At 42.5% G+C, this 16,440-nt stretch overlaps 1 protein-coding gene across 5 annotated transcripts in view; it reads left to right on the forward strand.

The window, feature by feature from the left end:
• PLEKHS1 (pleckstrin homology domain containing S1) overlaps positions 1-16,440 on the forward strand; it is a 75,791-nt gene that overhangs the window by 53,851 nt on the left and 5,500 nt on the right. For 4 of the 5 annotated variants that reach the window (XM_068258207.1, XM_068258206.1, XM_068258209.1 and 1 more), the window contains 5 exons: positions 5,278-5,331; positions 6,627-6,680; positions 10,386-10,511; positions 12,619-12,711; positions 13,685-13,820. In XM_068258207.1, the coding sequence (XP_068114308.1) occupies positions 5,278-5,331; positions 6,627-6,680; positions 10,386-10,511; positions 12,619-12,711; positions 13,685-13,820 (463 nt within the window). The remainder of the gene's footprint in view (positions 1-5,277; positions 5,332-6,626; positions 6,681-10,385; positions 10,512-12,618; positions 12,712-13,684; positions 13,821-16,440) is intronic. The other variant, XM_068258210.1, reaches the window with a different exon arrangement.

Consider the following 16,440-nt stretch of genomic DNA (forward strand, 5'->3'; position numbering starts at 1 on the left):
TTTGGAATCATGTATGATTTTCGTTCCACTTCTCACATGTACACCACTTTATATTGGTCTTTCATGTGGAATTCCAATAAAATTGATTCATGTTTGTGGCAGTAAAATGACAAAATGTGGAAAACTTCAAGGGGGCCGAATACTTTTGCAACCCACTGTATATATATATATATATATATATATATATATATATATATATATATGTATATATTTTATATATATATTTTATATATATATTTTATATATATATTTATATATGTATATATTTTATATATATATTTTTTATATGTATATATTTTATATATATATATATATATATATATATATATATATATATATATATATATATATATATATATATATATATATGTATGTCTGGCTTTACATCGCAGGAGCCTAAAGGCACAGATGTCACGGCACCTTACACTTCGCCATCCATGACCCTACAAACTCCACCAAACTGCTCCACAAGTGTGCTGGCTGTCCGAGCTGTCACTCCTCCCTTACTTGCCCGTCATAAGTAGCTACAGGTGTCCCTTAGTATTAGGCAGCCAGAAGTACCCCCAGTATTAAGTAGCTAGAGTTGACCTAAAGTAATAGGTAGCTAGAGGTGCCTCCAGTTAAAAGTAGATCTCGTTGGTTAAAGCTAATGGGACTCTATCTGATGCATTTAATATTCAAAATGGCACTCGTCAGGGGTGCCCGCTTTCCCCGCTTATTTTTGCACTGACTCTTGAACCTTTCCTCTGCACAGTACGCAACAATCCCGACATTGGGGGGGTGCAGCTTCCGAGATCCCAGCATAAAGTTGCTGCTTACGCAGATGATATGCTATTTTATATGACCAACCCACATATCTCTTTACCCAACCTCCTTCTGGAATTTCGGAAATATGGGCTTCTCTCAAACATGTCAATTAACTATGATAAAAGCGAGGCAATGGGAGTCCTTCTACCAGGAACACTTAAATCTACTATTCAAAGTAACTTTCCCTTTAAGTGGCCCCCTATATACATGAAATACCTAGGGATCCACATCACACCAGATCCAAGGGACCTAGTCACCAATAATTTTACCCCAGCACTAGAGCGAATCAGAAAAGATCTCCAAAACTGGAACAAACAGCAATTTTCCTGGTTTGGAAGATCTAATATAATAAAAATGACGATTATGCCCCGGCTACTTTATCTGTTCCAGACCCTTCCTATCTATATCCCATCCTCGTTCTTCAAGTTGGTGACCCGAGCCTTCTCCAGATTTATCTGGAATGGCCGTAAGCCCAGGCTGAAATATCAGACCCAGACAGCTCCCAAGGAACTGGGGGGAATGGCCGTTCCCAATCCTAAACTATACTATACTGCGGCGGTGCTTATCCGCATAATTGACTGGCACAGACATGCTAATCATAAACGATGGGTAGGAATGGAGGAAGAACTCCTACAGGATAAATTAAGCAATGTCCCATGGGCTAGTAAATCCAGGAAAGTCTCTGACCCTGCTGCCTCGATGGTCGCTCACACCATTAGTGTTTTTGCCAGGTATAGGAACTTACCCCTATTATCCCCATGGCCCACCCCCCTACTACCTATTCTGGATAACCTCGCCTTTCCGCCAGGTTTACCTGCTAAAAGTTACCCAAACTGGAGGGTGGGATCAGCTATACGAGCCTATCATATGCTGGATAATGGAGACTGGACGCACCTTCAGACATTGGCCCAAACTGTTGGAGCACAGACTTTGGATCCCTGGAGCTGGATCCAGTTCAAGCACTTCCTGTTGTCCCAAGGGCCTAGACCCAGCTATAACAGACCCTTGACTATCTTTGAACGAACATGTATGGAAGAGGGCCAGATACGGGGAACAATCTCTCTAATGTACTCTATCCTAAATGATATTGCCACGCCATCAGCCCAGTTCCGAGACAAGTGGGAATGTGACTTGGGACTAACATTCACAGATAAGCAGTGGGACAAGATTCTTATCTTTGCCCACAAATCATCCCTGGCTTCTCGGTTTCAGGAGTCAGGCTATAAGCTATTAACACGATGGTACCTGACCCCAGCTCGCTTGCATACTATGTTTCCTAGTGTATCTGATTTGTGTTGGAGATGTGGGAGGGAAGTGGGAACTCTAGTTCACACATTCTGGTATTGCTCTAAACTCACACAATTCTGGACGGAAGTTAGAGGCATTATGCACGAGCTGACTGACTTTCTCCCACCTGATTCTCCAGCCTTCTTCTTACTACATCACAACACATGGTCCATCAGAAGATATAAAAAAACACTAACAAGACATCTAATTAATGCTGCTAGGACTTTGATAGCAAGACTCTGGAAGTCAGAAGAATCGCCCAGAATAGGTGACTGGTTGAAACTGATAGGGCAGATACAACACATGGAGGATCTCACTGCCTCATTACATGATAGGCATGACCAGTACTGGAAGACATGGTTTAGCTGGTTCGAGTTCCAAGAAACACAACAATACAAGTCACTTATAACTAATTAAGATGGCCTGGAACGCACACCCTCCCAGTTAATATAAACAGTCCCGCCTGGCCCACCCCCCCTGCCCCCTGGCGTGAGGAGAAGAGAACACTTACCTTCTACCTGGGGTTCCCATGTGCCCTACTCTGGATTCCCCCACGCCTGCACACGTCTCTCTCTTTTCGCTCTCTTTCTCTCTTTTTCTTCCTCTCCTTATACTCTCAAAATGAACAGGGGAGGATGATATTCACTAGACACGTCAGGTGAGACTAGACTCTCTTTACTATAGGCCCCCCTGGTGTATGACCCCTATGGGCCCAGGGAGGCCGTGATAACAACAATGATTGTCTCACCCTTAACGTAGGTCTCATTATCTTTATCACATATTACGCTAAATATATAAAGCAATAACATTATGTGACCACTGTTTCTCGTCTTCAAGAGTCCAAGACCCATTTATGTTATCATTTATGTCCTCATACAAAACTAAATTGTACATTGATTCTATATGCTACCAATCTCTGTTATTGCTGATCTGCATAGGTCTGGTGATATATCTCCCTTGTGTCTTGTACGTTATGACTTATGACAGTTATGTTAACTATCTACGTATTGTATTTCACTGTTACTCTTTAATATTAAAATAAAAGAATCTGGAAAAAAAAAAAAGTAGATCTCGTTGGTGGAATGCCGAGATCTGGGTGAGTAACCTCACATTTACACTCTACTTGGGACTCTGCATAGGAAAGGAGGGAGGCATTTGGGGAGGGAGTGAGTCGCCTTTCCATGTGCCTACAGTGCCTTATGGTAAATGCAGCCCGATATATACACACACACACACACACACACACACACACACACACACGCACACACACACACACGCACGCACACACACACACACGCACGCACGCACGCACACACACACACACACACTACATTGGGCGCCTCCTTACACCCTGTTATATGGACTATAGGGATGACATGGTGGTGGAGCTCTAACTTTGGCCAACATCTGCCATTTGCTTGTAACAATCATTGCTCACAGTCACATACTTGTGTGTATATATATATATATATATACATACACACAGGGAGTGCAGAATTATTAGGCAAATTGTGTTTTTGAGGAATAATTTTATTATTGAACAACAACCATGTTCTCAATGAACCCAAAAAAACTCATTAATATCAAAGCTGAATATTTTTGAAAGTAGTTTGTTTTTAGTTTTAGCTATTTTAGGGGGATATCTGTGTGTGCAGGTGATTATTACGGTGCATAATTATTAGGCAACTTAACAAAAAACAAATATATACCCATTTCAATTATTTATTTTTACCAGTGAAACCAATATAACATCTCAACATTCACAAATATACATTTCTGACATTCAAAAACAAAACAAAAACAAATCAGTGACCAATATAGCCACCTTTCTTTGCAAGGACACTAAAAAGCCTGCCATCCATGGATTCTGTCAGTGTTTTGATTTGTTCACCATCAACATTGCGTGCAGCAGCAACCACAGCCTCCCAGACACTGTTCAGTGAGGTGTACTGTTTTCCCTCCTTGTAAATCTCACATTTTATGATGGACCACAGGTTCTCAATGGGGTTCAGATCAGGTGAACAAGGAGGCCATGTCATTAGTTTTTCTTTTTTATACCCTTTCTTGCCAGCCACGCTGTGGAGTACTTGGACGCGTGTGATGGAGCATTGTCCTGCATGAAAATCATGTTTTTCTTGAAGGATGCAGACTTTTTCCTGTACCACTGCTTGAAGAAGGTGTCTTCCAGAAACTGGCAGTAGGATTGGGAGTTGAGCTTGACTCCATCCTCAACCCGAAAAGGCCCCACAAGCTCATCTTTGATGATACCAGCCCAAACCAGTACTCCACCTCCACCTTGCTGGCGTCTGAGTCGGACTGGAGCTCTCTGCCCTTTACCAATCCAGCCACGGGCCCATCCATCTGGCCCATCAAGACTCACTCTTATTTCATCAGTCCATAAAACCTTAGAAAAAATCAGTCTTGAGATATTTCTTGGCCCAGTCTAGATGTTTCAGCTTGTGTGTCTTGTTCAGTGGTGGTCGTCTTTCAGCCTTTCTTACCTTGGCCATGTCTCTGAGTATTGCACACCTTGTGCTTTTTGGCACTCCAGTGATGTTGCAGCTCTGAAATATGGCCAAACTGGTGGCAAGTGGCATCTTGGCAGCTGCACGCTTGATTTTTCTCAGTTCATCGGCAGTTATTTTGCGCCTTGGTTTTTCCACGCCCTTCTTGCGACCCTGTTGACTATTTTGAATGAAACGCTTGATTGTTCGATTATCACGCTTCAGAAGCTTTGCAATTTTAAGAGTGCTGCATCCCTCTGCAAAATATCTCACTATTTTTGACTTTTCTGAGCCTGTCAAGTCCTTCTTTTGACCCATTTTGCCAAAGGAAAGGAAGTTGCCTAATAATTATGCACACCTGATACAGGGTGTTGATGTCATTAGACCACACCCCTTCTCATTACAGAGATGCACACCACCTAATATGCTTAATTGGTAGTAGGCTTTCGAGCCTATACAGCTTGGAGTAAGACAACATGCATAAAGAGGATGATGTGGTCAAAATTGCCTAACAATTCTGCACTCCATATATATATATATATATATATATATATATATATATATATATATATATATATATATATATATATATATATATATATATATATATATATATGATTTATGATTTCCAAATTAATACCCATTTCATTGACTGCGTACAAATCTCTTTAAATTTTAGGCCAGACCCACAGATGCCAAGAGACCAACCACAGGAAGACAGTGATGACTTGAGGTAAGGAAAAGTTAAAGGTAACCTAAAGTGAGAGGGGTATGGAGGGTGACATACTTGTTTATTTTTAAACAATACCAATTGCCTGGCATTCCTGCTGATCCTCTGCCTCTAATGCCTGGTACAAACCATGCAATTTTTATCGTCAGATCGACAGGTCACCGCCATAGCGGCAGCGCACGCCATTACCGACACGCACCCAATCAACCATGTTGGGCCTAGATTTTCCAGCTTTATTAATCGATACATTCAACTTATTACTGCCCGAAATCGGGTGCGGCACTGATTTACATCCGAACTAGTTAGTTCATCGGGTCACAATATTGCTAGATGTATGGCCAGTTTTACATTTTGGCAACAGGGTCCACAGCCACCATTTTTAATGTGGGGTGCTAAGACCTAGCTTTATAGCCATATTTACTGTGGCTGTTTTGAAGCCAGCCCTGATGTAATATCCGCCCTTGGTCTCCTCTGCCTGATTTGCCCGCCCTTCACTATAGAAAGTGCATTGTTTCAGCCTGAGAAATTCTGGCCAATCAGAGAGGAACAGAGGTGTGGGAGGGGAAAACAGGAGGGAAAGAGGCTTCAGCCAATCAAGCTACATTAGTTAAGTCTGAGGGGAAGTAGAGAAGCAAAAAAAGACAACCCAGCATACCCTGCAACTTCTCTTTTGTGTACCAAATTTTCTGTATACCAAATAAGAGTCAGGTAAACTGGGGAATGATAATTAATCAACAAGAAAAGTAATAGTGATTTTAACTTTTGGATTGCCTGATTAGCATCCTTATAACTTGTTTACCAGATAAACATAAAGAATTGATTTTTGATTTTATGCCCGACAGTTACTCTTTAAGAGGCTCTATTTACCTCTGAAGGCCCACCCCTTCGTAAAGGACAAATGAAGTGAGAGTTATTTGGAGGTTGCCATATTTATTTCCTTTTAAGCAATACCAGTTGCCTGGCTATCCTGCTGATCCTCTGCCTCTAATATTTTTACTCATAGACTCTGAACAAACATGCAGCAGATCAGGTGTTACTGACATTTATTGTCAGATCTGTCAAGATTAGCTGCATGCTTGTTTCTGGTGTTATTCAGACACTACTGCAGCCAAATAGATCAGCAGGGCTGCCAGGCAACTTGTATTGTTTAAAAGGAAATAAATATGGCAGCCCCCATCTTATTCTCACTTCAGTTGTACTATAAATGAAAAAAAAAATCTCAAAGTACAGCAGTACCCATACTCATTCATAAAATTCATGTCTTTAACCTAGACATTTTGTTATCTCTTTAAATTTAGACAAGACCAACAGATGCCAACAGACCAATCACAGGAAGGCACTAATGACTTGAGGTAAGAAAGCGTTAAAGGGTACTTGATGTGAGAGGGACATGGAGGGTGACATATTTATTTAATTTTAAACAATACCAGTTGCTTGGCAGTCCTGCTGATCCTCTGCCTCTAATGCCTGGTACACCACATTTAATTTCACGTCAGATAGACAGGTGGAATCGTTAATTTCTGACAGGTTTGATCAGGTTGCCAAATGATTTTCCAATCAATTTTGTGCAAAGTGATCAGAAATATTTTAGCCATAGACCCTGAACAAGCATGCAGGTCAGATGTTTCTGACAGAAATCTAACCCAAATTGCTGCATGCTTGTTTCAGGTGTGTGATTCAGAACAAACAGCAGAGCTGCCAGGCAACTGGTATTGTTTAAAGGATACCCGAAGTGACATGATGAAATAGACATGTGTATGTACAGTGCCTAGCACACAAATATGCTGCGTTCCTTTTTTTCTTTGTCTGTCTGAAAGAGTTAAATATCAGGTATGTAAGTGGCTGACTCAGTCCTGACTCAGACAGGAAGTGACTAGAGAGTGACCCTTACTAATAAGAAATTCCCCTTTTTCTCTCTTTCCTGCTCTCAGAAGCCATTTTCTTCTAGGAAAGTGTTTTATAGTTGGAATTTCTTATCAATGAGGGCCACACTGTAGTCACTTCCTGTCTGAGTCAGGACTCAGTCAGCCACTTACATAACTGATATTTAACCTTTTCAGGCAGAGAAAGAAAAAAAGGAACACAGCATAGATATTTGTGTGCTAGGCACTGTACATACACATGTCTATCTCATCATGTCACATGTCCCTTCCGGTATCCTTTAAAAGGAAATAAATATGGCAGCCTGTGTGTACCTCTCACTTCAGGTTCCTTTTAAGTAAGACATTTCAGAGAATAATTGCTAAAAAAAAATTACAAAGCAGACATTAGGTTACAATTTCTGACAATAAATAGTCAGCTCTGCCTCCAGGCAACTCAAGCTAATGATTAAGTTGCATAGTTTCATGTGGATTGGTTTTTTTTTATAAGAAAAAGGGTGGGAGGGGTGTGTCTCTCAAATGTAATTGTTCATATTGTTTTATGCAATTTAGATACAGACACACACAATTTCTCGATCTATACCTGTAAAATAATATAAGTTAATTGAAAAAAAACTTTAAAGTGGACCTAAACTCTTGTACAGGACGGAAGGAAAGCATAGAGAAATGTACCCTGGGAGTTTAGCCTGTGTAATCCCCCCTCATCTGCGTCTAATCACAAGTTGCACTTTGATCCTTCAGCTGTGTCAGCTGACTGCCATGGCAGAGAGGATAATTTGAAAGCACATGATGTTAAAAATGTGTCTGATTCCATTAAAGCAGGAAGTAGACACACTGCAGATTTATTGCAGGATTTGTATGAGCTGTAACAAAGTAATGTTTTTTCTTTAACGGTCATTATGCTGTTGCGTATATTTTAAAGCACAGAGGAAGTTCTGATTTCAGGTCCGCTTTAAATTCAAGGAAAGTCCAACCTTAGGGGAAAAAGCTTTAAAAATGTGTGACAATGTTTTTTTTCTGCAGTCTATACCCATATTTAGGACATTGGAGTTGATGCACGAAGGCGCAGTAATATCGCCATGGACACGTAGGGCATGGCAATATTACCATTACTACAGGCAGCGTTTACCGTGAGTTATGCTATTAGCACGACCCACAGTACTAGAGTAGCACAAGCAGTACTACGGTAACACACGTTACTAGCGGTAACGCTCATTATTAATGCGTGTTACTGTATGAGCGTTACTGGCAGCGCGACCTGCTGTACTCCACTATTAATAGGGGAGTACAGCGGGTTGCGCTAATAGCCAACCCGCCATATAAAGCTGCCAGTAGTAATGGTAAAATTGCGGTCAGCGCACAGCAATATTACCTACTTTAGCGCATCAACCCCATTTTCCCTGGCTTCCTGTCCATGTGACCCCAGAATACCCAACCAGCTCGGGGTGACCCAAAACCACTAGGAAGGTATAGGGGACTAAAAGAGACCTAAAAGCCTCCTACTAAAAAAACAATGCTTGGTATGATTTGCCTTCTTAAAACAAGGTACTTGTGATATATAGTAGCAGTGAGCAACTGCTACTGAATATGCAAATTATCTCTGTATGCCCCTGAAGCCAGGCTTACAAATCGCATATTCAGTAGCGGTGCATTGTGGGTAACCACAGTTGTTCACTTAGAGTTGAGTTATTGCAAATACCTTCTCAGAGGCATAGCAATAGCCATAGCAGTCATAGCAACTACTATGGGGCCCTGAAGCAGAGGGGGCTCAAGTGGTAACTGTTGCGTTCACTATTTATTTTCCTGTGTTTCTCCACCCTCTGATGCTATCACAGTGCCCATAGACTGTCTGCAGTGTACGTTGCATAAGAATGAACATTGCCCAGTCAGCTCATATCACATAGGGCAGGGGAAGGCGGCATTGCTCAAGAGTGCCTACATCTGATCAAAATACTGCTATGGGGCCCCATAATCTCTAGCTACACCTCTGTACCTTCGGTTTTAAGAAGGCAAATCACACCAAGCATTGTTTTTTAGTGGAGGCTTTTCAGTGTCTTTTAGTCCCCTATCCTTTCCTAGTGGATTTGGTCACCCCGAGCTGTTTGGCTACTCTGCTGTACTGGTCCAAGCCCTATCCCATACAGCCATATCAATCCCTGCTGTACACTTATGAGGACCAAAAGTCAGAAACAGGCTGTCTGCATGTGAGGTTGATGTAAAATGTATAAGCTATAGGCTTGACTTGCTATACACCAGCGGTTCTGAATGCAAGCAAGACTTCAGGGGCATAAAGAGATAATTTGCATATTCAGAAGTGTGCATTGTGGGTAACCACAGTTGTTCCCGTAAAGCTGAATTATCACAAATACCGAAGGCAAATCACACCAAGCATGTGACCTCCCAGAAACTTCTAATCATTGATATAAACTCTTAAACTTCTGCGAACTTTTTTTTTAGCATGAATAACTTAACAAGATGTTCTGTTAAATACAAAAAGGTGTCCCTGGAAAAGGAAATAGTATTTACTGTATTTTTTTGGACTATAAGACTCACTTTTTCTCCCCCAAAAGTGGGGGAAAAGTCACTGCGTCTTATAGTCCAAATGCAGGGAGTTCCTGACTTGTGAACTCCTGCCAATATGAACCTCCAACCTGCCGCAATGCCGGGGACTCCCTGTACTGGGCCCATGCAGAGGAGGACACAGGGGGACAAACTGAGGACACAGGGGCATAGAGGAGGACACAAGGGGGACAGAGGCAGACACATGGGGAACACAGGGAGAGACAAGAGGTACAAGGGGGCATGAGGTACAAAGGTGGCATATTCCACAAGATGCCCCTTCACTATGGATGCACCAGGTTTATTATATATACTGTTTCCCCTGGCTTTTGTCCTCTAAACCTAGGTGCGTCTTATGGTCAGGAGCGTCTTGTAGTCAGAAAAATACGATATATATATATATATATATATATATATATATACATATACATACACACACATACACACACACACACACATAATTTAAAAAAATAATGTACATCCACTTAAAGTTCAAGTGAGAATCAGCATAACGTACAAAGTGTAAACTTTGATAGAGGGCGGGTGGTCAGAGAAACTAAATTGGCATCACAATTTCCTTCATCCCTGTATAAAAATAGTTCACTGTTTGCTTCACAGGGCCTCAGAGCAGAGTGACCATAATCCAAAAAAGCCCCCTCGACCGGCCAGAAAACCAGATCCAAACAGGAAACCTAAAAACCAGCAAAGCCAACTGAAGAAGACATACATGATCAAAATGATGTTGTAAGTGTAATGATTATAACCTCAAACTGATAGTGCTGAGCTTGTGCCTGGAAAAATAACGGTTATGTAACAAGAATGCATTGGATGCCAAGGGTAAATTACTACTGAACACAGATATCAGAGCTGCAAGGAAACACACATAGTTTAAAGGATACCTTAGCACAAAAAGCATTTAAAAATGGAGGGAGCAGGCATGTTTAATGGGCTCTCCTCATGCCCACCGCTCCCCCCATTCTCCTCCACCTCCATCCCCCTCCGGTACTGACTACCGGCTCCCCCCAACTTACTTCCTAGTCAGGGTGATCGCTGCTGACTGCGCAGGCGCTGCCCACGGCCGGGAGCGCCCTGTGCATGCGCATTACTAGTGCCGTACAATACTTCCAGTAGTAACGGTAATATTGCCATCAGCTCACAACAATATTAGGTACTTTAATGCATCAAGTCCATTTTCCCTGGCTTCCTGTCCATGTGACCCCAGAATACCCAAACAGCTCGGGAGGTGACCGAAAACCATAAAAGAGACCGAAAAGCCCTCCTGCTAAAAAGCAATGCTTGGTGTGATTTGCCTTTTTAAAAACAGAAGGAATTTGTGCGCATGCTAAGAGATCCTTTCAAGGGAGTGCTTTTGTAAAGAATAAAAGAGATAGTGAGAATGCTCAATTGTAAGTGACAGCAACATAGGAAAAAATAATTTATAGTGCATTCTACACTGGGAAAAGTGTACAAATTTTACATTTTTTCCCGATGGCCAAGCTTTTGTACTTCTTGCCACTCCTCTCTGAGCTGCTCAGTGGAGCCTAAAATAGCCTTTTTGTTTGCCGACTAGTTGTCCTCTAAATATACATTATGTAGTCATGAAAATAAAATATAAGAATTCCATGGAAATGGTTAAATTTTTGTATCCAATATACAAATATAGGTATTTGATCTTCATTTTAAGATTAGTCCTAGAGGCAGTAAAATAACAAATTGGCAACATTAACATTTTCTAGTTTAATATTTAACTTAGAGACCCTGTAACAAAAACAAATATTTCCGTTCCTCGGGAGGGGGAAGCCGCAGGGTCCTAATGAGGCTTCCCCGACATCTGTAGCCTGGGGGATCCTGCGTTGGCTCCACTGAAACTTCCTGGACAATTGCTGATAAGCAACTGCGCAGGCGTGGCAATAGCTATATACTGCGATCCAGCGCAGACTTCCCTTCCTGCTTTATCACATGATCACGAGCAGCAAATCAGTTCCTTTCATATCGATCAGCTGAGATAACTGATCACATGCCTCTCCATGAGTTCTTATTCATGAACAAAAGACAGAGAGTTGGGGATTTGGGCATTAAAGAAACACTGAAGCAAAAAAAAAATTATGATTTGATGAATTGGTTGTGTAGTATGGATAATTACTAGAACATTAGTAACAAGGAAAATATTCTCATATTTGTATTTTCAGTTCTATAGTGGTTTTTTTTTATAACACTGCATCATTCTCTAATATATGCAGTTTACACACTACTCAGCATTCTGATTTTACAGAGCAGGCCAGTGAACTTTTGAACTGTCCTCTGCAGAGAAAAAGAAGATACATTTGGCCTCAATTCACTAACCTTAACTCCTGTCTTTAATAACTCTTCTGAGCTGTTTTACAGTTATCACAATTATATCACCATGGTGTTAACTGTAAAACAGCTCAGAAGAGTTATTAAAGACAGGAGTTAAGGTTAGTGAATTGAGGCCAATGACTAACAGTTGAGATAAAAAGCTTCAGAAGACAGAGCTCTCTTCAACTTTAAAATCACAAACACTGGTTTGCACGACAGCCGGGGGCCCCAGCCTCTCTCACTTGCTGGGGCCCCCAAACCACCATGCGATACCATATCTCTGCAACTTTGAAAGTCGTGGAGCTCAATGGCTCCTTTGCATAGATAACAACTGGAGTTTCTCAACTCTTCCTGTACTGGAAACAATATTAGACTTATGTCTCTGCTCCTAATGTTTTATTTCTTAGCTGTACTACACATACAAATCATCATAATTTTTTTTTCGCTTCAGTGTCTCTTTAAAAAACAATAATTACGTCTTACGAGTTGTTGTTATTTTTCTCTTTTTTTTTAGCGAACAACAAGATTATGTTACGACAAAGATAACTGTGCCAACGCTTTACCTGAAGAACTATTTTGATATACAAGAGGTCGGAGAACGACTATGGTAAGGGCTTTAGTGAAGAATGAAATGTAAAGGCTCAGTTGACACACAAGAAGCCATTAAATAGAGTATTACTTTCTTAATTGGGATTACACTGCTCTGATGTCATTTCAATGCATATTTACATCTCAATGAAACTAACTGATATAATTGCTGGCTGCTGGACAAATGGTCAGATTGACCCTTAAGAAAGTAATTAGCAAGCAAGTAAAGGAGAGAAAGTTCTCAGCTTCCCCCTGAACACAGCAGGAACTTTACCTTGTTTACACAGTTTATTACAATTGTACAATTCCAAAAATAATCTGATAACACTGCTGGAAAAGGCAAGCTTATCAATTAACTAAATGAGGTAAAACGCTTGAGTTATAACCCTTTCGGTACCTTAGCAATGCTTGCAGTAACCGAGTACAGCGGGTCATGCTAATAGTGTACACTGGTGCGGTAGTACCAATAATATTGCTGTGTACTGTCAATACACAGCAGTAGTAGTACGCTCTAGGAATCATCTGATTAGCTCTTAATCCTGCTCTTCAGGTTCCTGACAATATCCAGTAGATTGGCATGCAAAATCTATGCTGGGTGCTGCACCAGAGTTCTGTGGCAGTACCTGTACAGAGTTGCAGTTCCAAACTGAAAACCAAGGTTTGTACATAGTGATCATGTGACTAGGTATCACCTGATTGGCTCCTAGTGCTGCTTTCTAGATTTCTGCCAACAGTCAGCAGACTGGCCAGCGAGATCTGTGCTGGTTGCTGTACCAGTTCTGTGGCAGTTACTGCACAGAGTTGCAGTTTCAAGGTAAAAAACAGAGTGTGTACAGGTGTCAAGTAGTTAAAAATATGGCTTGTGTTATAACCACATACATGTTCCTTCATCATTTTAACACAACACATATTAATGTATGGAATATCTACATGTACAATGTCTGTATTTTTTTAAGCATGCTTGGCTAATCTTTGCAATCTCTGCTCTTCAGCGTAAGTAAGTGGAAGGGTCCAGTTGAGATCGGCTGCTTATTCCATCATGGCGACCATATTGACGCAATCAATGGGGTGCGACCTGTTACCAAAGATTTCTTTATGCAGATCCTGAACAACTCCATAACAGAAATGGTAAGAAAAAAAAAATCTATAAACTGTCATTGCTGACTTCCCCTTATCAAGTCAGAGCTATTGGGAAGGCAGACGAATAGGGAAGCTCTGAAACACACCTGTACCCAGGATTTGAAATGTGTGTAAATCCTTAACAGGGAACAGCACTATTTGTTATCCAGCTCATGGTTATTACCAGGAAACCCCCAATTCTCATTTATGACACAACCCTTGCACTAAGCCTCCGCCCACACTAAGCCTCCGCCCACAGCTGCACTGTCCACACTATGCTGCTGCCTACAGATGTGTCCGTGCATATTTAAGTGTGCATGGGGGCACCTGGGCTGCAGCTGTGCGCGGTCACCACAACCGCCTCACTAAGCAGCTGCACACACTAAGCCGCCATCCACAAGTACTCAGAGTCCATACATATTTACAGCCTTGGTGCTTGGAGAGGGACAAGAGCAGGCACTACGTGTCCAATAAATACTGAGTCTTCTCTTGTTACATCAAAGGCAGTCAGGGGGTGAGTGAACGATGAAAGGGATATGTCAAGGGGTAATGTGCATCCTGGCAACGTGTTCTGAGAGGAATGCGAACAGTTTATAAATGGGTTTTGGAGAAACAAAGGCTCCAACGTGCGCTATGAGCCTTTGAACACGCGCAAGTGCGCAAAACGATCGTCAGGCTTAGTTGCCCCCGCTAATGCTGCCCTACGGTCCTGAAGAACTGGTATGTCTTGCATAGGTGATGGTCTATGCACAAGAATCTGACAAGAGTATGCACAGTTAACCACCTAAGTACCAGGGGTCTCTGCCCACCTAAGGATCAGAGACCGCTGGTATCAGAAACAACCGAGTACCGATGAATCGCCGCACATAACCACTGTCCACGCCGCACGCCGGGAACCTCAGCCACCCACTCTGCCGTTTTCTATGGCTCCTGACCGTGTCTATCGATGTAAGCCAATCGGAGTTGCTTACATTGATAGACAGGGTCAGGAGCCAATGAAATCAGCTCCTGACAGGCTTACAGGGCTCTACCGTTATAGAGATGGCAGAACGAGCAAGCTGCGGCGGGGAGACAGTGGCAAGATCAGCAGGAGTGACAAGAGCGGCTAGAACGCCCGGCATCGGTGAGTTGGAATCTACACCCTGGCAACCACATCAGCATCAAAACAGGGCGTAGATTTCAACTGGCGTCGTCCTTAAATGGTTAAAGGACATCTTATTGCAGCCTAATGCAGCAGTGCCGAGAGCTCTTATGTTTCTCCACAACATATTTACAACCTGAGGTTAGTATATAGGATTGGTAAACAATAACAATGAGTAAGGGAGCACAGAGCAACAACTGCCAATGTTCCTGAATATTAACAAGTTACAGAAACCCTCTAAGGATGGAGTGAGAGCCTTCCCTGTCCTCTCTTCGTGTCCTTGTTTCCCCAATGTCCCTCCTTGTGAGGCTTAACCACCCTGGTGGTTTGATTATTTCCAGATTGTAGGGTCTAAAAGCGGTGCAATTTTTTTAAGCATGCTTTTAGACTTCAAAATCAGGAAAAAGTCACTCGCAGAGAGGTCTGCGGCAGAAGAGCATTTACTCACCTTCCTGGGATTCAGCGCAGCAATTCTCCCACCATCCTCTGGGTGGCGATGTAACCCTATAGTGAGACAGTCTGAAGACATTTCATGTTCAACAAAACAACTTTTGTTGTTATGTCTTCGGATTCTCTCCATGACTAATAACGGGCCACACGCAACTGTCATGACGACAGACAGCGATCTCACCAGCGGGATGCAGAGTCTCCAACGAGAGGAAAGAGAACAGCTGCCGGTGACTGGATCCCAGGAGAGGTGAGTTAAAACGCCCGCTGCACTGCACTCTGCAAAGAGCTCCCTGCAACTAACATGAATCAGGCTCGGGGTTACCGCTCCTAGCTGCTTTTTTCCACCCGAGTCGACTCGGGGATACTGCCAGGGAGGTTAATCGACCAACTGGTTGACTATGCCTTTGGGCAGGGGCACGTGCCCCGGATGTCCCCCAGGCAGAGTCAGCTGTGGTGCCTCAATGGCAGGCATGCTGGGAGCTGTGATGCATCAATCAGGGGTATGCTGGGTGCTGTGGTGCTATGGGTTCATGCTGGGTGCTGTGGTGCCTTTATGGTGGCATGCACGTAGCTGTGGTTATTCTATGGGTGCATGCTGGGAGTTGTGGTGCTTCAATGGGAGATCCATGGGAGCATAAGAGGAAGTCCACTAGAAGTTCAGGGAATGCTATGGGAAAACTGCAAAATAACCTTGCGGCAGGCCAGCCCACCCAACAGAAAGCCAGACCAGCCAGCACAGAAGCCATGTAACTGCCTAGTTATGTTTAAGTGACACTGTGTATTTACGTTATATGCTGCATTCTTGTATTAATGGAGAGGGGAGCTTAATCTAACATTTTGCTGGACAGGCCTACTTAGACCGCAGTTAAGTTCATGTAAATTTGGCTACACCCATGACCACACCCACATTCTGGTGGGTGGCCACACCCATTTTCTGGTTGGAGTGTCCAAAAGTGCCCCAGGTCTCTTGGGATCCTAGCAACGCCCCTGCAGGCTTTAGGGATCCTTGGAAGGCTTCGAAAGCAGTCGTATATTGTA

Source organism: Hyperolius riggenbachi, chromosome 10 (genome assembly GCF_040937935.1).
Source record: "Hyperolius riggenbachi isolate aHypRig1 chromosome 10, aHypRig1.pri, whole genome shotgun sequence".
Taxonomy (NCBI): domain Eukaryota; kingdom Metazoa; phylum Chordata; class Amphibia; order Anura; family Hyperoliidae; genus Hyperolius; species Hyperolius riggenbachi.